Here is a 20,175-nt window from a genome sequence, read left to right as displayed (position 1 = left end):
ATGTAGGCCTATATAATATACAATATTTTAGGCCAATACATTTTTTTATAGCCTATAGGCCTACCAAATTTCCCACTTTTAACAAAAGAAAAGCCTGTTGGCTGACTACTATGATTGTATGGGTTGCAAATGTCATGCTCATGTTTGTTTCCCCATCTGGGAAAAGTATAAGTAAATAACAAGCAATTATTAATAAAATGTTTATAAATCTTTAGATGAATTTGTCCCCTCTCTCTCTCTCTCTCTCACACACACACACACACACACACACACACACACACACACACACACACACACACACACACAGCTCTGCCTCTCAGTGTTGCCAACTTAGCGGATTTGTCGCCATATTTAGCTTCTTTCCAGACCCCCCTAGCGACTTAATTAGTGAAAAGCTTCTGGCGAGAAATTTAGCTACTTTTTCTGGTGAATTGGGGATAAATCGTGTTGACAGTCGCCAGAGATAAAAACCCTCATTTTTATTAATTTTCCTTCTCAGCCTAAAAAAAAAGAAAAAAAAACTCGGCGCGTCTGGCTCAGTGGTTTCCTCGTCTCGGCTCGGTTATGTGCACATAACCGAGCCGAGTCGAGGAAGCCACTGAGCTCTGCTGTGACAGCAGAGTAATCTAGTAAGAGAGAGTAATGACACTCCCGTAGTCCCGTTGACTCACATTGTAACAATGGAATGAATGCGATCATCATCATCATGGTGTGCTTACACCCAGAGCAAGAAAGGAGGAAGCAAAGCACTGGCAGTGGCAGCTCACTTTAGTCTGCTAGTAAAAATAAAATACACACGCAAATGCATAAAGTATTAACCTTCTAACTCCTGTATGGATCAGAACAAAATAGCGTTCTAAACGTTAGTTGAATTGAGGTATGTTTTTTTTTAATTACAATGCGTTTAAACGAGCAGCAAATTTTCCGAGTTCAGACAGCACAGAGGGCTCTGACTGAAACTAAACTAACGCTGTCGCTGGCGTGTCGAAAAACCCCTACACATTAACCACGCCCCACTGCCCCAGCGACGGATCCATGAATCAGTTAATTATATATATTCTGAAAAATAAAAGTTTCAGTGGTTTTTTTTTCTAAAAACTTTAGTTTACCTACCTACCCAGTACCCACGTCGTCCACTCACTCTACTCTACAACCTTAGCAGGCAGTCGCACAGAAGCTGGGCTGGCTACATATTTTCGTTGCTAGGGTCGTCTAAAAGTCGCTAGGGACGCTAAAAAGTCGCTAGGGGCGGCGCGCGCTACGCGCGCGCAAGGGCGCGCGCTGCGCGCGCGCATATCCCACCTCTAGCTACTTTTAGCTACTTTTCGAGGAGCCACTAGCTATTTCCGTTACTGGGGAGTTGGCAACACTGCTGCCTCTCTCTCCCGCTCCCCCATCACTTCCGTCTTTTTCTCGTCGCCATTTTGGATCAAGTGTTGACTTACTTTGAAATGGGTAGCGCGTTAGCTCGCAGCCAGGGTGTCTTCTCTTAATCATAGACGGTCTTGATGACTTGCCAGTAAGGTCAGGGTTGTAGTAGTTAGGAGGATCATCTGAGATCATTGCCGCTGGATGCTCTGCAGCGCAGCTTGGATGAGCGAGTTCATCATTTATGGATCCACTCAGCTTGCCACAACACAGCAAATGTGACTTGTTAGCTTGCTAGTTAGCTTAGCTAGCTGGGTAGAGCATCAGCAGCCGGCTTTGAACATCACTGACTTCGTCCATTGGCTCGCCAGTGTCTTTGTTATACAGTGAGCGACTTCACACGGACAATTCCCTCTTCAAACCCGTGCAAAAGGTGAGTTAACGTCATTGTGTTCATAATATTGAGTCGTTTCACCAACGAACGGGAAGAAATTGAAGGCAAAATTATACTTCGTCGCACGAGTGTGTCGCTCGACTAAAATGACGTATTTTCAACTGGGAAAAGTATCTATTTTCTCCATTTGGAATGTAACCTTGGTGGTTTTGTTAAATACTTTTTTGGGTGGGGGGTCAAGCGACGCGAGCGCTGCGAGCGCGCCATGGAGCTTGTTAACTTAAGTCATCTCGTGCTAGTAGCCGAGGAGACGACATGCGGGCGGTTTGTCTGGATGTTAGCGTAGCTGCTAACGTGTTAGCCTTTTAGTTAGCTAGTTACACTCATAGTAGCCACATTCTACTGTACGGTAGCCATTCTCAAAATGACCACATTCTCATTGCAGAATGAATCGGCCAGTCTGTACTGTTTAGTACAGAGGTATGGGAACAAAGAAAGTTGAATCTGTTATTTGATCCGCCGCCATCGGCAATACACCGACGTTAATTAGAGCGGAAATGTCAGTTTTCGTTATCGATAGTCGATATAGTCGATAAGACTATCAATAACTAAAGGGCCGTTTCCGCTCGGCCCTTGGAATTGGCCCAAATGGCTTAGTTTCCACTTTAGGCAAGAGTCAAGACATGTTCATACTGTGTGTGTGTGTGTGTGTGTGTGTGTGGGGGGGGGGGTAACAAAAAAATCAAACAAATCACAGCAGAATCGAGCTTAAAGCTACAATCTGTAAAAAGTGTGCCTGGCTGATGTCCAAACGAGTGCAACTACAGTCAAGATGGCAGCTCATGTAGGGTCCAATCTGGTGTGCCCTCTGCTTCAAATAACTTTATTGACACTGTGCGTCAACCAATTGGTGTCCCACACACCAAAATTAGGGAGACCACATCCAGCCACTGCATGTGCTAGTGATATTGCCTACACACTACTAAAGGTTGTATTTTACTATTTTCCTAAAGCTCCCACCAATGCATCTGCGGAATTCAAACTCAAGAGTAGAGTAGTTCTCAACACCCATTGGGCGGTTAATACCTTTTTAGCCATATTAAAATACAATGACAGTGATTTATATCAAACAAGTTAACAACCAAGTGGAGAAGTGGGTCTCCTGGCCAATTAAAATTGATGTATGCCTTTTGATTGTTTGACAGCAAGTTCAATTAAAAAATCGCACCCGTGTGGGGGTCCCCGGAAGTTCCAGACCCCCAGGAACGCACCCAGGGGGCTGTACTGTGACTCACACCCGAAATCATCAAATATACACTTAATGTGTGTGTGTGTGTTAGGCTGCGCAACAGTGACACTTTTTCCGTGCTCGGATAGACCCAGCCAGCCAGGGACACCATAGATATTATTATTATTTAAACAAATCTTTATAACAGTCATGACAAATACATTACAACAAACAACAAAGTTATTAATACAACGTCAGAGCCAGGCAGGATTACTAACAGAAAACATTAAAGAGTGAACACAAAGCAACAGTTCTCCGCAGCTTTCTTTTTTTAGAATTGCTGAAGGCACGCTGCGTCGCTGCCCAAGTGACGTCATGCAACTCCTCCATGTCTCGCTGTCACTCAAGTCACTGGCCAAGGACTTCCGTTAAGCACGCAGAAGCTTGACAAGCTTCCGCTCATTGAAGGCAAATGCTTTTCAAGGAATCTTGGGGAAATTGTGCCTTCAATTGTGACATGCGAGGCATCTACGTTTATATGTCTGAGGGACACAGCCACGGAGCCAGGGACACACAGGTTGCACCACTCAAAAACAAACGACACTAAACATAAGTTGTATCCCAACACTGTGGAAACAAACTTGTAACAAGAAGTTTAAATGTTAGATTAATCCAGTGGCTAACTACATATTTCTTTTGTTTAATTTCTGTTTTACAGAAAAGATGTATCAGCTCCCTGTTAACAACCTTACAAGGATACGGAGAGCCAGGAAGCAAGTGAAGAAAGCACTTGGTGACATTGGGCTGGAGTACTGCAAGGAGGCAGTGGAGGTGAGTGTAATTTACTATTTGAACTTTTATGTATTTACATTAATTGCTTTGATGAAGATATTAGGCAATTCAGTACTGTTAATTTAAGTGATTTAAACTAAACTTTTAACACCATTGTGTAAATGTAGCAGTAACCGAAGTCTTGGGGACAACAAGTTACAAAGTACTAACAATTGGGTTGATTTTTATTAGCAAAAAGGCATATACATGAAAAATATTTGCATTTTTTTTAATCTTTATTCTATTATGGTCCTGCAAATGTGTGTAAGCTGAGTGTTTGGGGGTGTTTATCAGAGTCGTACTAGCCTCGATACCCAGGCTTTCATTTCGTCTGCGCGAAAGATGACACCTGGAAAAAGCCGTGGGCTGAACCAGTCTAAAAGTGGGAGTCAACCCTTCCGGGTGGGCGTCGCTCTAAATGATGTGACGTAGCGCTGCACTAGGGGGGAGAGGAGGGGCCGGGGGTGACGGACAGATCGATGAGATCCAATCAGGGTGCGCGCTTTTCTGAGGCGCGACCCTCCCATCTAGGCCAGAAATGTCTCTGCTTAGGTCAGGCTAGAGTCGTACAGAAAAATAATAAATAAAAATAATGGGCTGGAGATAGAAACAAACTTGATTATCTAAATGTATTCACAGTTTCACACAAAACGTCTTAAATTTTGTTTTCATCTCATTTACACAGGAGTTCAAAGAGTTTTGTCCCACTGACCAGTATGTGAAGAGCACTCTATGTCTTGATATTTGCTCATGGGATCCTTCATCGTCTAAGACACAGGTAACTTAAGCACCTTTGTTCTAGACCTAGTCAAGTTCATACCAAAATCACATTTCTATCTTTGAATTATAACATATATTTTTTTATCTTTAATTTTATTTTGAATTTTTTTTTAGGAATATCGATCCAAGCCATTTTGCTGCACAGAGTGTCCATTTGCTTCCAAATACTACTCAGGCTACAAGAACCACTTCCGCAATGTACACAGACGGGACTTTGAGACTGATATTCTACTCAACTGTCCGTACTGCACATTCACTGGAAGCAAGAGAACTATGGAGACGCACGTTAAGATATTCCACATACCCAGTTCAAGACAGAATTATGGGACCCCCCAGGGAACTGCTGTGGCGCAGAAGGACAAAATATGGCTTGATAAAGCCAGGCAGGGGGATAATGTAGAGAGAGCAATGTACTTTTGTAAGAAATGCACATACAGGGACCCTCTCTACAATGTTGTGAGAAGGCACATCTACAGGGAACATTTTCAGCATGTTGTCTCACCCTATCTTGGCATGGTTTCTGAATCATCTGTCAAAAATGGTGCTAATACTGTGAATGGCAACAACATCCTATGTAAGCGCTGCCAGTTTTCTACCCGAAGCTATGAGGCATTGGTGCAGCATGTTGTTGAGTACCATGAGCGCATTGGTGCTCAAGTGACGACTATGATTGGACATGCTAACATTATGGTGTCCAGGGCTCAAGCCTACCCAGGGGTGTCTCAGAAAGCATCTATGATGACTGGAGGGCGCACACTTATGTCTGAGTCTGTACTAAGCCACATGGGCCATTTAAAGCAGGGGCCCTCTCTTCTTAAAAGTCAATCCTCCATCGCTGCCCATCAAATACGTGTTGCTATTCCTAGCAGTGCTTTGACAGAGAGCAGCACACCAGCAGTTAACACAGCCCAAACTCAGAAGTGGAAGATATGCACTGTTTGCAATGAGCTTTTCCCTGAAAACCTCTACAGTGCTCATTTTGAAAAGGCACACAAGGCAAAGAAGATATGGGCAATGGCAAAGTATATCATGAAGATCCACAATTTCACCAGTAAATGCTTGCTTTGCAACCGATATTTGCCCAGTGACACACTGCTCAACCACATGTTAATCCATGGACTTACTTGCCCACAATGCCACTCTGCTTTCCACAATGTAGAGAAAATGATCGAGCATGTGAATCAGGCTCACCCTCAAGACTTTGCTGGTCTTCCTGGTGCATCCCCATTGACCTTTGATCTCACAATCAAACAAGATAAGTCCAATAACATACAGCTTGTTGTTATCACCTTCAATATGAAGGAGCCTATAAATGGTCAAGATTCCCTTCATAGTCATCCACCTCAAGTCAAAGTAATGGCGCCGAAGATGATCGCGCCGAAGAATGATGCGCATGCTAGAAGTTTGGCTTCTGCATCTCTGTCCGGCAAGGGCGAGGTTGGGAAAACCCTTTGCCCGCTGTGCTTCACCATCCTCAAAGGACCCATTTCTGATGCTCTCTCTCAGCATCTGAGGGAACGACACCAAGTCCTTCAGACAATGCATCCTGTTGAGAAAAAGATGACATACAAGTGTATTCACTGCTTGGGTGTGTATACAAGTAACATGGTGGCCTCCACAATCACGCTGCATCTTGTACAATGCAGAGCTGTTGGCAGGTCCCAAGCTGGCCAGGGTATCAAGTCTGCCTTAACTCTCAACTCCTCTGGTGCTGGGTTCCTCAAGCGGCAGCTACCCACCCAAGCCACATCAGACCCAAAGAAGATGAAGATGAACTCAAAGCTTTCCCTCGCCACAGCAGGGAAGCGGGGAGAATCTGACGGCCTTGTATTGGATCCTCGAAGCTATGAGCACAAGACTTACGAGGCGCGGAAAAACTTCCTCACAAACTACTTCAACAGACGACCCTACCTATCGCCTGAGGAAGAGGAAAAGCTGTCTGGGAGTCTGTGGCTGTGGAAGTCCGATATTGCTAGCCACTTTGCGGACAAGCGTAGGGTATGTGAGAAAGAATGCGAGACCAAGAACGCGGCTGTGTTGCTTGGATTTGACATGCAAGCGCTCAACAAATTAAAGCATGATATAACATTTGAGGACAGTGCTGGTACCTCCACACTCGGATCAGGCACTGGGGGCCTCAAGTCTGGTACTCCAAGCACAGACCAAAACAAGCAGTGTGGTACAATTAACTGTACCCTAAAACTTAGTACATACACAGAGACCATATCAATTGACTCCGACAGTGAACCAGAACAAGAGGGTAGCATTACTGAGAATGGAAATGTTGACGGAAATCAACATGTGGCTGTAGTCTCTGAAGAACCAGCAGATGTGTCGGAGGTGATTCCCCCTATGAACATAGATGGGCCTTCAGAAACGAGCACTCTGCAAGATGGAAAAGCAAACACAACTTTGTGTTAGTGTCACTGCTTATCAATGTGCCTTGATAGGGTAACATTTAGATATGAAACGTGCTTAAATCTAATGGTATAGACTAGAGAGAATCTTCAATTTATCTGTTATGAGAGAGCCTCATCTTTATGAGACTGGGCAATTAGAAATCACAAACATTGGCCTGGCATGGTTCGCATATGAAATACTGTAATTCCTAATTTTGACCTCAATTCAAGTGTTGAAACAAAAGATTGTTGAGGTACATGGCAACATAATGCAAAAATGTATGGCTTCTGTAACTGACATCTGTTGTGACACTGTATATAATAGGGATTGTACTTAATTAGATTATACATACTGTCTTGTTTCTCATTTGTTAACTTAGTTAGTCACAACGATTGATAAATGATCATATCCCCACTTTCATACCCTCCCCCAAGTGTGAGATGGAGCTGTATTGTCATTTCACATTTAGACAGTTAGGATATGCTAATTGCTTATGTATACTTCCTTTTGAATAAATAAATTTGTTTCATAAATATCAGAAGGTATTTCATTTTAACTAATCCATAATTCACCTATTGAAGAGTTGTCATTTTTCAAGGGACGGATCATACAACACTGGATACTGTAGTGTTTTATTTTGTATTAATAGTCAAATGTGTGTAACGCTAGCCAGAAACAAGTAGTGATTACAATATTTATTAATATATTCAGGAAATATAATTACTAGCACAAAGCACCATAATGATGTGGTTTAACTAAGTTATGCTCTATCTCACTTATTTTTTTAAATTAGATGAGTTTTAAAAAAGCGTTTATGGAAGCATTGACGTCTATCTACATAACATAGATCTAGTCCCTAGATGATGTGTATCGAACTAATCTAAGGTAGATTGTGTCCGTTTAAAAATATAATTAGAAATTCTGAAATTATAATATTTTATTCTTTCAACTTCCGTGAAGACATTCCTCCGGTTGGATTTGGTGGCGGTGCAGAAAATTAAGGAGGGACATCCGCTCATGGAGAAGATTGTGTGGCCAAATTATACACATCTATGGGCCAATGACTGCCGTCACCACCGTGCCTGAATCATAGACATATGGCCTGAATGGTCACAGGCCCTAGAGTGCGCAGCTGTAGAAGTGACGCTGTGTGCAAAGATAGATGTTAATAATTCTAAAACCTAACGTTGAGAGTATGCATCTTTTTGCTGTTGTAAGTAAGGCGTGATTTTGATTCATTTTTATTCATTCCCACATACAGTTTATTTCTGCATGATTTGCACAGATTAGCGTGTAGCCTATGCGAAGCCAGCTAGTTAGCATCTTTAGCTAGAATAAATTGAACACGTATTAAAGTGAGATGTCGCCGTCAGTAGGTTAGCTCCTGAATGTATAATAACCCATTATTAATGATAAGATAATGGCAATGTATTATTTAAAAATGTCATGCTATAGCCTGCTGCCTACGTTACTAAATATTGTAACACTGCTTGGTCTGTGGTTGTAATGGCAGCCAGTTGAAGTTAGCGTTACGCCGTTAACTACGTTCGCTAAATGTCTCAATGAACGAACGACGAGCAATAAAGCATTTTACTATTTTGATTTGCTGATACTAAGCGAGCAGAGCTACTGCTAACCGCAGTAGGGATGCCATAATAATCAAACTACGAATGCATTAATTATATATATTTAAAATGGAATACAATAATCTATTAATCGATCTTTACTTCGGACATGCGCATGTCATAGGTGAAAAGCTTAAAAAATGTCAGAAGAAATAGCTGACAAGCTTCAAGTGTTGTCAGCTTTTAATTGTTTTTGTATGATACTGTGTTCCTCAGATATGGTTCATCGCCTTTTGTATTTATTTTAATTGTAGCCTATATTATAAACTATTCCGGTTATAGCAATCGTTTTGATCACAGGGATCTCCAATCAGTGCAAGCAATGCATCCCTGCTTAACCCTTTCAAGGAACATTGCCAAGTTGCTCCTATTTTAAAGGGCTAACGCTAATTTGGAAAAAGTAATAGGCCTACAAATAATTATCACTGATCAAAGTGGGCTGTTATCTACATTCTACATCATGGCATTTTACTAGTTTTATGTGACTACCTGTTCCATAACCTTTCCAGGTTATGGAAGTTGCCAACCACAAGATGGACATCCCACTGAGGTTGTGGGCCATGGCAGGAGGAACTATGAGGTCTGAGTAACTTTGAAGTGTTGGTGGTGTATAGTGTGGAAATTATGTTGTACAGCAACAGAGAACTGGTGGTGTTCTTCATAAGCTATAAACTGTCTCAGCGGAACATGAAACTGGAGGATGCAAGTGAAAGGAATGAAGGAGATAAAACCAACGGGTTGCTGGTGAACAATGTAAACGGTAGGAGCCAATTGGGGACATTATCTTCTCCGAATGGAGAGGCGCTGCAGGCTGCACTCCGGCATGCTGCTGATGAGTTCGAGCTGCGCTATACACAAGCCTTTAATGATCTCTCTTCCAAGTTCGACATTACCCCTACCACTGCCTACAACAGTTTTGAGGGTGTGATGGATGAGTTATTCAGGGACGGAGTCAACTGGGGGCGCATAGTGGGCCTGTTTGTCTTTGGGGGAACCCTTTGTGTCGAGTGTGTTGAGAAGGAAATGGTCCCTCTGGTGTCCCCCGTCGCAGACTGGATGACCTTATACCTAGATAGCCACATTGAGCCATGGATCCAGAGCCAAGGAGGTTGGGTGAGCAGGCAGAGAAAATACTAATATATCAAATATGGTTCTTTTGTCAAAACCATGACTGTGTGTGTAGACCAACAAAAAAGAAAATGTATCTGTCTGATCCATACTTTACATTACAGGATACATTCACCAATATCTTTGGTAGAGATGCAGCCAGGGAGGCTTGGAGGTCCCAGGAAACCCTACGAAGATGGCTGCTTGTGGGTGTGATGCTGCTTTCAGGAGCATTGCTCTGCACTCTCATTGTAAAGAAAGGCCAGTAAAGTGGAGGATGATGAGTTGCCTCTTGTTTACCCCATGTGCATACTGTGTAATGCCACGTCCGTGACAAAAACAAAACACAATAGTTCTCAATAATGTTTACAAAATCCAAGTCTGATTGTGCACTGATAGAATCTCGATTGGCTATGGCAGAGTTTGTGTGGGAATACCCATAATAGCCCGGGGAGTTGTTTCTCACTCTGTCTGTCCTGTGACATTATTTTTTTATACACAGCAAAGCTCTTTGTTATAGCCAAATGTTTTACTATTCTTATTATTGTTGATCATATTTTACTTTTCATTCTATGTTGGAAAAGGTGTTTTATAAACAATTAGAGGCTTTAAAAAGCATCCTTATATACTCTTTAAGTTACACCAAGGGACCAACTTGAATTATTTACAAATACATATTTTACAGATAATATAAGTTCAATACTATTTCATTTTCAGTTATTTTTGGTGCTGTACTCTAGTTTCAGGCATGCTTCAAATTAAATGACATACATATTTTATGCTGCTGTGTTTGTTGCAGTAATTGTGTGATTTGTCTGAAGAGCAACAAATCACGTAATTAAATATTTTTAGATAATGTGTAAAACGTGTAAGCCTATAGCATTACATTGACAACATAAAAGCTATTACACAAAGTTAATGAAATTAATGTTCTCTAGTCTAAAGTAGACCTGGAAGTGGATGAGGCTGAAGTCTTTTGTTATACCATTAGGGGGTGCTTGGTTACCAATTCTGAAGAAATTGCATATTCTGATATTTATTATTATGACATGACTATGACATTAACAGTGCTAGTTATTATTCAGATTTTGTATTTTGTCACTTACTGACTGTAGGATTAATTATATTACTAGAAGTCTAGTAAGAAATTGGATATTTCTCATCTTTTTGTGATGTTCTCTACAAACAATTAGGTTTGTTAAAGGGTTTGAATACACAATGTTATCCCTCAAAACACCAACATGGAAAAATCCACACGGGCAGATGCAAAGATACACTAGCATTCATTGTCAAGGTAAGCCAGCGACATTAAAGGACCACTGGGCGGCGGTGGCTCAGGGGTAGAGTGGCTCCTCCAGAGTTAGTGTCAAAGTGTCCTTGAGCAAGACTGAACCCCTAATTGCTCCTGATGTGCTGGTTGGTGCCTTGCATGGTTTCCGCTGCCATCGGTGTATGTGTGTGAATGGGTGAATGTAATGCACAATCTATGTAAAGCGCCTTGGATAAAGGCATTACGGCTATATAAATGCACCATTTACCACTTTTCAACCTACCTTCATATAATAGGTCGTCACTAATGTTCATGATAAAATGCCACAATTCTTTCATACTCTGTGTCCCATGGGAGAGCTGTGGGCAGTTCAGAAACCCGTCCACCAGTGACATCAATGGGGAATCCAAGCTAATAGAAACTACAGGCTTTCTATTCCTGAAAAGTTGCAATGTGATAATGGAAGCCATTGTTCTCATAATAAAAATCTAAACATTTCTTTAAATCTTGTTAAAAAAATCTGCCTAGCAATGATGTCACTGGTGGAGGGTTGCTGAACTGCCAACAGCCCTCCTATGAGACACAGACTGAGTAGAAATGAACATTAGTGAGGACCAATTACAGTATGAAGATAAGTTGAAAAGTGTTGAAGAAAAAAAGCTACAAATAAGATCAACTGGCTTCAACTTCAGATACAAAGCGACAGCTGTGAATTTTTGTATGTTTGCATCTGCCTGCATTAGAATAGCTCATAGGTTTGCAACTAGTCTAGGGACAATTTAAATGAGAGTAAAACAGGATGGATGGGAGAAGAGAAAAAAAGAATACGAGAGACCACCACCAACGGACAGCCTACTATGCGAGTTGGATCTGGCCTGTGGTTACTAATCTATCCCTGTCATTTGTTACCATTTCCCCAAAGCTTGGCGGCAGAAACAGATAAAGCCAGTCAAGGAAAAGAGAATGAATTATGGTCTCACTCAAAGAATATTTAAATGTTAAACCTTATTTTGGTTCTAAATGTATAAATATATTACAACTGTTTCTGCACTTTCTTAGACAAGTGGACAGTTTGTCTTAAGTATATGTAATGTTGATATAGCTAAATCATTCTGTAGTCACACCGACTTTTCAGGGCATCAATCAATATATCAATTCAAGAGAATGGTAACTGGTTCGAGATGAGAGATGAGATGAGATATACTTTATTAATCCCCGAGGGGAAATTGAAGTGTTACAACAGCATAAAGTGCATAGAAACTAAAAAGCTAAAAACTACTGGACAGACAGAGCAACACAGAACAGACACAAATGACATATCACACAAGACCAGACAACCTGCAAGGACCATATGCCATTTATATGCATTTATTATGCAGCGCATATTAAATATTGTGGCAACCCAGGGGAGAATAGGCACAGATTCACAATAAAATAAGAGGCTCAGAGTCAGATTCAACATAAACTTAAATTGTCTTTTATTAAAGTGTTAGGGAAAGGGCAAAACGGGGCAAAACGTCAACACAGGGTTCCTCTTGTCAGGGGCTTGGGCTTCTATTCACATGCAGTCCTGTGGGCAGAGCAGAGAGAGAGAGCTAGTGACTACTTTACTCAGTTGGGGGAGAGTGCTGTAGGCTCTCCCTTGTAGAGTTCGGCCTAGGAGGGAGGGAGAGAGAACGAGACCAGGTGAGCCACAATACATGCACAGCACATCCAAGTGGGTCCAAAGGTTTGAGTTAAGTCTTGTACTCACTTGTGAGATCTCCCTCATACCAGCCTCCTCATGAACAAAGTGATTCCTCCTTCCTCACTCCTCCATTAGTTCAAACTGACTCACCAGACAGCTTGGGTGTCGGCTATTTAAAAGCTTCTGGTGATTGCCTTACCGGCTGCAGGTGCGTCCATGTCCAGGCTCCCATTGGCTGCAATACCTGTACAGGGTGATATACTCCCTCTATCACCTCCCCCAGCCTCATTCTGTGGGGAATAGGCCTGGCTGTTTCCCCTGGTTTGCCACAATATATTGTATTGGCAACGTTTAAAAGCACACAGTGTCACCATTGTTTATCAATATAAATGTTTATCACTATATTATCTGCAATGGTAATCCATTGTGTGCATTTTCATGGGATTATTATATGGATTTGACCAAAGTTGACATACAGTAGTAATGCTTTAATATTGGACCTAAAGATCTGTTAGGATCAAAAACACCATTCTGCTTAGTACACAGAAAAGCCTCAGTATTAATTTATCCATTTGTAACTCGAGCGTACATTATGTGTTTACTCTCTAGGCTAAATTGACATAAAGATGTTTATATAAATGCAAATATATATATATATTGTTTAATGTAGCATGATGAGACCTAATTTAGGGTCTAAAGGCCTTGCGTACTGTACCTGAACTGTACATGTTGTACCCTAGTCAGTAACGGACAGGGAGTGTATGAGTGCCTGTGCCAGCAGCAGGTGGATTCTTGTAGGGTCTGTGGCCTCAGTGATAAGTTATCAGTCATTCACCAGTGCTAAGAAAGTGGCCCCAGCCCTACTCCCCATCATTAAGAACATTTAACACAGTACTCAGTGGCTTTATACACTACTGTGTTGTATTTTAGTATTTCTGTATTAGTGTTTGTACAGTAAATATAGATAATTTAGATTATATTTGGAGTAAAAGAAAGGACAAATATTAAGGACAACATTAAGCCTCAGTAATGGTCTTCCATTCTTACAATACACTGAATGGCAGAGAGAACCTTCGCACTGTTTGCATTGATTATTCGCTACAGAGAAGCAGTGTGAGATTTGGATTTGGTCTCTTTTCAGACATGCATTTAAATTTTAGATGCAACAAACCGTGTTCGGCATGAAACTATTATGGCCGACGGTACCTGTTACCCTTGGTCACATGAATAGACAAAGTGAGTAGTAGTCACCTGCATACGGTAAAACAGTCCCAACAGGCTCAGAATGTCCCAGACTGCATACCGGCACATACGTTCTATATATTATTTAAAAATATATATTTAAAGCGGAATCAGTTATGCACACTTTTTTGTCCAATTTGAATAGGGTTGATCTGATAAATCAAATTGTCTCCTTAAAATAAACATTAAGCCTTTTATTTAAGCGCCATTGTCTGACTTTTGAATCAACTAAAATGACCTTTTTAGCAGGCCAAATCTAGACCATGCAGGCTTTCTGATCTTTAACATTTGGTTAACATTTGTTCATTTCAGTTTGCTTAATAGATTAGCTTTGATATCATGAAACAAACAACACTCTTAACATTGGTGTGTTTTTGTGATATGTAATTATTGCATATTATATTATTGCAACACAGCACATTGTGGGCTTCTGGAATGGCAAATTTAGCCATTTCTGAACATCTTTGGAAAAGAGTGATTATTATAGCGTGCGTGTGTGCGTGTGTTCACCATTCACGTGAATACGCACATGAATGTTTGAGGCCAGGTTTTTGTTTATCAACTGATAACATCACACTAAATATAGAGCCTGGCACAAGAGTTGCATTTAAGTTGAATGTTTTGTCACCTCAGCTTAAAGGCAAATTTGCATACCCAGTGATACTATTAGACTGTCAAATTCAATTCTGTGACAAAGACACTCTTATAGACTGTTACAGACCACTACTATAGAGGAACTTTCCCCACAGAAGCTGTAGAGATATTGTACATGAACTGGGAATTCTAATCTTGCGTACACTTCATAACCAGATATGTTATACATTTTATTTATTTTTATACACATTTTGCTATTACCATTATAAAAAAAGTTTTTCTTTGTATTTACAAAATACAGCTAAACATTCCCATATACTGTGTTACATAATGCAACAAAGTCAGCCGAGTGATTTAAACTTGACCTCAAACAAGTAGGCTGCTTCAGCTGAAATATAGTCATAACACAGATTCTTGATTTAAAATCACCTCTTTCCTTATCACACCCTTTACAAAAATATGGACAAATTTACACAAAAAAATGACAAGCAAGGAAGTACTGACTCCAAAAAGTGTTGTAAAAGTGGTAAAATAAATCCTGTCTCTTGTTGTACTCACTGGGATTTTTGTCCTCAATGATGCTTGGTGCATAGTAAAATGAATGATGCTGGATGCACTGTTAACCACTTTCAACCTGGCATCCCTATTTTGGACATTATAATATAGCCCATTATTCTGGGCATGTCCCGATGTGAGCTTGTAGGTTGGCTATTTAGTACAAATCTTAAATGATTATGGCTGGTCTTGACCAGTCATCTCACACCAATGTGGGCACCATTCCAGCATTGGGGTGATGTGTATAGGACAAAGTAGCAGAGGGATGCAGGGAGGATGGTTGTTGAAGCAGGTGTGAACTGTGGCTGTAGGGAAGCAGGGAACCTGGGCCAAACGAGAACTGCCCAAGTCCACCGTTTTCATCCAGAGGTGGTGGTGGATGAGTCAGGTCTGGGTACGGCTCCGGCAGGGCATTCTTCCTGTTCTTCTTGTTCTTGTTCGATACTTTCCGGTTCCTTGTTTGAATGCCATCCTTCTTCATAGTAAGAGGTCTGTTTACCTACATATTTAAAGGAAGGAATTAGGTTTCCACTTTCTACATTATCATTGGGAATGGAAAACAGAATCAAGGCTTATCAATGCCGTGGTTGGTTTTCATGTGTAACTGTGACCGATATAGACTATAGACTATATAGACTATCTATAGACTATAGCACCATTCCATAAATAGACACTCACATTGTGTAATTTGAAGTAGAGTCCACAGGCGTTACACACAGGCTCCCCACTGGCATTACGTCTCCACAGTGTTGTCGTGCTTGTGTGACAGTTTGCACATAGCGTACCTGCTCGCTTGCTGACGATCTGAAAAACACAGGACAATTAGGAGTCCGTAGCAAAGTCTGTATTTATTTATTTAAATATATATATATATATATATATATATATATATATATATATATATATATATATATCAATTATGGAGCTCTGAAAAGTACTAAATACTAATCATGTTATATTGTGCCATACCAGTAGTGTCTCATAGTTCACATACCAGTCTTTTCTTTGGCCGGATCAGGGGTCTGTTTTGACCGTTCATCTTGTGGTACAGTCCGCAGGCATTACACAAGTAATGGCCCGTGCCATCCCTGCGCCACAGAGGGGTAGCTGTGGCTCCACAGTTGACGCACTCTCTGGCCTCTGCCAGAATAAAAATTCAAACATTTATTATCCTACAAAGTAAAAATGTTAATATCACTGTATGACAGTATGAGTGTAAAAACAATCCCTTATACGGGCCCAGCTCAGAGACAAATGACACTATGTTTTTTATTGTGTAGGATTTCAGTATTGCCCAACCAGTCATACACCATGTACAAATTACAAACACCAATATTGACAAAATAGTATTTAGTCATATACTGTATATGATAAAACCTTAGTGTGTTTTCACCTGGTGGGGATAGTCTCATCTTGTTGCGTAGTTTGGGCGAATAGGATGGGTTTATCCATGACCCCGGGCTGGAGTAGAGAGCATTGTAGTCTTGCGGAGAGGTCATGTATGAACCGTAGGTGCCCAGCATATGTGAATGAGGAGAAGGCGTGTACACGCCTCCAGGCCCAGCTGAGGTCAGATTCAGAAAACTGCTCCCTCCCCCGAGTGGACTCAAGCGCTCGGCCTTCAACGCTTCCTGATACTGGGGGCTCTCCTTGCCCTCTCTGCTTGGCGAGGAGTATCCATCTCTTGAGGCACTGAAGGATGACATGGCACTGGTAGTGTAAAGGGATGTTGGAGTTTGCGAGTGAAGAGGAGTCTTTGTCAGAGGCATGTTACTCCAAGTGGAGGTTGCCGGGTTGTAGGGAGAACTCAGAGAGTGGCTGCCAGGCCCATCTAGCCACTGCAGGTTGCTTAAGAGCGATGGTGAAGTGTACACCTGGCGAACTGCAGGAGAAAGGAACAGGATACAACCATTGATTTTAAGTAATGTCATAATAAACAACAAGTATCAAGTATCACAACTACGGTTTTTAAATGCATTCATGAAAGTATACTTGATGAACAGTGGTGGATGGAATAAATGGATGGAGATAAATCGCACTACAGGTGTGAAATGTACCCATTCTAAATACTGTGAAATAAAATGTTCAATCAATCAGGTGGTGGTAATGCTGACCTGAGCTGTGTCTGTAGGCAGATGGGCCTCGGTTATGGCTGGGGTTTGAGAAGTAAGAGGGCAAGCTTGTGTAGTCCATGTCAGCATTGGAGAAGAAGACCTCTCCATCATCTCCTGGTGGTAAGAGACTGGCCTCAGAGGAGAAGCTGGCCAGGGGGTCGGAGCCGATCAGAGCTGGAGACGCCCAGTGGGACTGCTCTGAAGAATCCTCCATGTTGACAGCCTGGGTGGGACAGGACAGACACAATGGGAGAAATTTGCCATGTATTTGGTCGTAATTTTAAATTACCGGTAATCCTAGTAGAAACACCTTTACGAGACTGTAATAAGGTTAATATTTCAGTACTCGGCCCAGGCCGTAGCGTAACGGTCTGGGCACCGGACTGGTAATCCAGTCGCAGTGTGCCGCGGGTTCGACTCCCGGACCCGACACGGCCTTTACTGCATGTCATCCCCCCATCTCTCTCCCGTTTCCTGTCAGCCTACTGTCTGTCCCTTCAAAAATCAATAAAAGGCGTAAGCCGCAAAAAAAATATCTTAAAAAAAATATATATATTTCAGTACTCAATACAATATGCTGTGTTTTTATTGTTAGCTATTCATATTTGTTGTGGTTTCTTGGTGAACTGTGTCCAGTAATATGTAGGCTATATCTGTGCAATGTGTTTTGACAATAGCTTTAGAGCAAACCACATACTGTAACTTTAAGTTTATCAGAGATGAGGTCTCTTGATAGGATTCTTTAAACTTCCTTTGTAGGATCCTCATTTGACTGTGGCTGACAGAATTACCTAAAAATAAATGCCCACGTGCAATGAGCACTGATGGAACTGTCACCAGGGCACTTTATTAAATAGGTGTGTCTATTTAAAATGTCAGAAAACCCAAAATGTAAATTTAGGAAACTATAAGAATACCACAGCACTCTTGTGTTTATCTATGGACATGCTGTTTGAGAACCTAGACTCGAGCAAAACTAAGGTGTGTGAACTGTAAATATTTATATCAATAATAACCTAGAGACACTTTCCCCAAAGAATGTTTCAGACAGGAGGAGAAACACCACAGAGCTCCTTCAACTAATTAATCTCTTAAACCCAAAATGGTTTGAGTCTCCCAGGGCTCTATATTAGTGTCCTATTTGTTTTCAGTTGTTGTGGGCATGAAGGCTTTAGCTGAAAACAGCCGATGGACAAGCTCACAATGCATCACAGGATGCTGGGGTTTAAGTGGTTAAGTACATTTGGAGCTAAACTTGGAGATAACCTGAAAGATCAGCTGAATACGTGATGCAGGAATTTCATATTAACCAATTCATGTAGGATAAATTAATTTGGATAAATCACAATAAATAATCAATAAGTTCAATCATCTTATGTTTAAATGCTAAATGGCCACAGGCATGAATAGTATGCTAGTAGTAGGCAATATCTATCTATCAATATCTATCAATCTATCTTGTTTCCTATCTTTATTAATTTGTGATAAGAGGGAAATGTGGAAGCTGACGACTTCTGAAAGAATCAATCAATATTATACCAATAGATCCAGCACCCTGATAGAACACAACAGAAACCCTAATCTGATCTAATAGTAGAAAACAAATTATGGAAGGAAAAAAGCCCCAAAAAATAAAGAAAGCTTACGTTTGGCTCAAATAAGGTTTAATAATAACTTCAGTCATCAAATAACAGTCATTGCCACTCATATCTGTAGAACTTACAGTCAATCAAGCAATAAACAGCCTTTGTTGATACAAATCCCTCACAGGTCTAGGTTTCAATCTTAATCTGATTACATTTTTCCCCAAAATTTATTTCCAAACAAGGAGGAAGACATGGTAACACAGGAGACAGTGAGGTAGCACCTACCTGAGCAACTGCAATAAAGGCTATGCGAAAGATAAGCAAGGTATGATCCTGATGGATGCTGACTTCTCAGATGGAGGGAAACACTGCTTCAGTCTATCTCGGTATGGAATAATGGACAGAATAACGTATGCCTAGTACCCCCACCAATAACCAGCTATGGTTTGGGTTAGGAGTAAGGCCGTGGGAGGGGTTGAAGGGAACATTTTAAATGACACACCTCTTTGGTCCTGTCATAGCAAGAAGGAAGTTGAACGCTCAATTTCAAAATATTGCTCCTCTGCTCTAACTTTATGGTTACGGTAGTAATGATAACACAGATATCTCTGATTATTTCTGGAGAGGAAACACATGCACATTAACAGGATACTAGCGCCAAACACAATTACACAAGTTGGAGATCCTACTTCTCAAATGATGCAAGCATTAGATGCTTTTCTGTTTAAATAGCTATAATCAGATTTGATTATTCCTGAGATAGACGTGGAACTGGAACATAAGCCCTTTTCAAGCATGCATTGCAGTGCAGTGCAGTGTTCAGGATGGACAATTTATTGTCTGTTGATGAACATTCATACAGTCCCTGATAAGACAAAGCCTGCATGGAAAAAGTTTAGATGGGCATTTGAACAAAGCAAATATAAAATGCAAAGACTCAATTTCTCTGTGGTCCCACAAAGCTTAGAATGGAAGACAGTAATGCAAATCAGGAGAGGTGCTGCAATCATGGAGAGAGATATGGTCTGGACACTGCCAGGCCCCACACAAGCCTGACTGTAACAGACATTTGATAGTCAAAACAGGTCCCTAACTTTCCTCTCTCTTTGTTCATATACAGTTTTCAGGGAAATTAGGAGAGAGTAAAGTCTAATGCTTTGTCACAACGGTGTCTGAAAAAAGAAAATCGGTTATTGTCCGTGAGTGACAATGTAGTGCAAGTGCAACAAAGTGTAAATTACACTAAGCAGTAGAAATAATTGAACCCTTTCTTTTTCAAATAGCAGGAGAGCTCGTTTGGGATGAATGTGAGGGATCAACAAACTGCCTCCGTAATAATAACAGCATACTTTTCCTGAAGTACTGCATAGTAATGTTATACACATAACTAATGC

General features: G+C 41.1%; 3 protein-coding genes across 3 annotated transcripts; 2 read left to right on the top strand and 1 right to left on the bottom strand.

Annotated features, from left to right (window-relative positions):
• Window positions 1-1,440: 1,440 nt before the first annotated feature.
• adnpa (activity-dependent neuroprotector homeobox a) lies at window positions 1,441-7,527 on the top strand. Its single transcript, XM_083770737.1, has 4 exons — window positions 1,441-1,801; window positions 3,709-3,821; window positions 4,507-4,599; window positions 4,716-7,527. Exons 2-4 carry the CDS (start codon window positions 3,714-3,716, stop codon window positions 7,020-7,022), a joined length of 2,508 nt encoding a protein of 835 aa, XP_083626863.1. The 5' UTR covers window positions 1,441-1,801; window positions 3,709-3,713; the 3' UTR covers window positions 7,023-7,527.
• A 547-nt stretch (window positions 7,528-8,074) lies between these two features.
• On the top strand, window positions 8,075-10,502 carry LOC310862724 (bcl-2-like protein 1). Its single transcript, XM_083770787.1, has 3 exons — window positions 8,075-8,214; window positions 9,136-9,739; window positions 9,859-10,502. The coding sequence occupies exons 2-3, from the start codon at window positions 9,251-9,253 to the stop codon at window positions 10,000-10,002; spliced, it is 633 nt and encodes a 210-aa protein (XP_083626913.1). The 5' UTR covers window positions 8,075-8,214; window positions 9,136-9,250; the 3' UTR covers window positions 10,003-10,502.
• Window positions 10,503-14,735: 4,233 nt separating this feature from the next.
• gata1a (GATA binding protein 1a) lies at window positions 14,736-19,232 on the bottom strand. The gene is made up of 6 exons (XM_083770768.1): window positions 19,067-19,232; window positions 17,196-17,418; window positions 16,475-16,963; window positions 16,076-16,221; window positions 15,760-15,885; window positions 14,736-15,580 (listed from the first exon to the last, which is right to left on the bottom strand). Exons 2-6 carry the CDS (start codon window positions 17,407-17,409, stop codon window positions 15,284-15,286), a joined length of 1,272 nt encoding a protein of 423 aa, XP_083626894.1. The 5' UTR covers window positions 17,410-17,418; window positions 19,067-19,232; the 3' UTR covers window positions 14,736-15,283.
• Between the last annotated feature and the right edge of the window lie 943 nt (window positions 19,233-20,175).

This window comes from Protomyctophum parallelum, assembly GCF_964188405.1.
Source record: "Protomyctophum parallelum genome assembly, chromosome: 8".
In the NCBI taxonomy this organism is placed as follows: Eukaryota; Metazoa; Chordata; class Actinopteri; order Myctophiformes; family Myctophidae; genus Protomyctophum; species Protomyctophum parallelum.
Note: the sequence above shows the minus strand (reverse complement) of the source record. Positions and strands in the feature narration are given on the sequence as shown.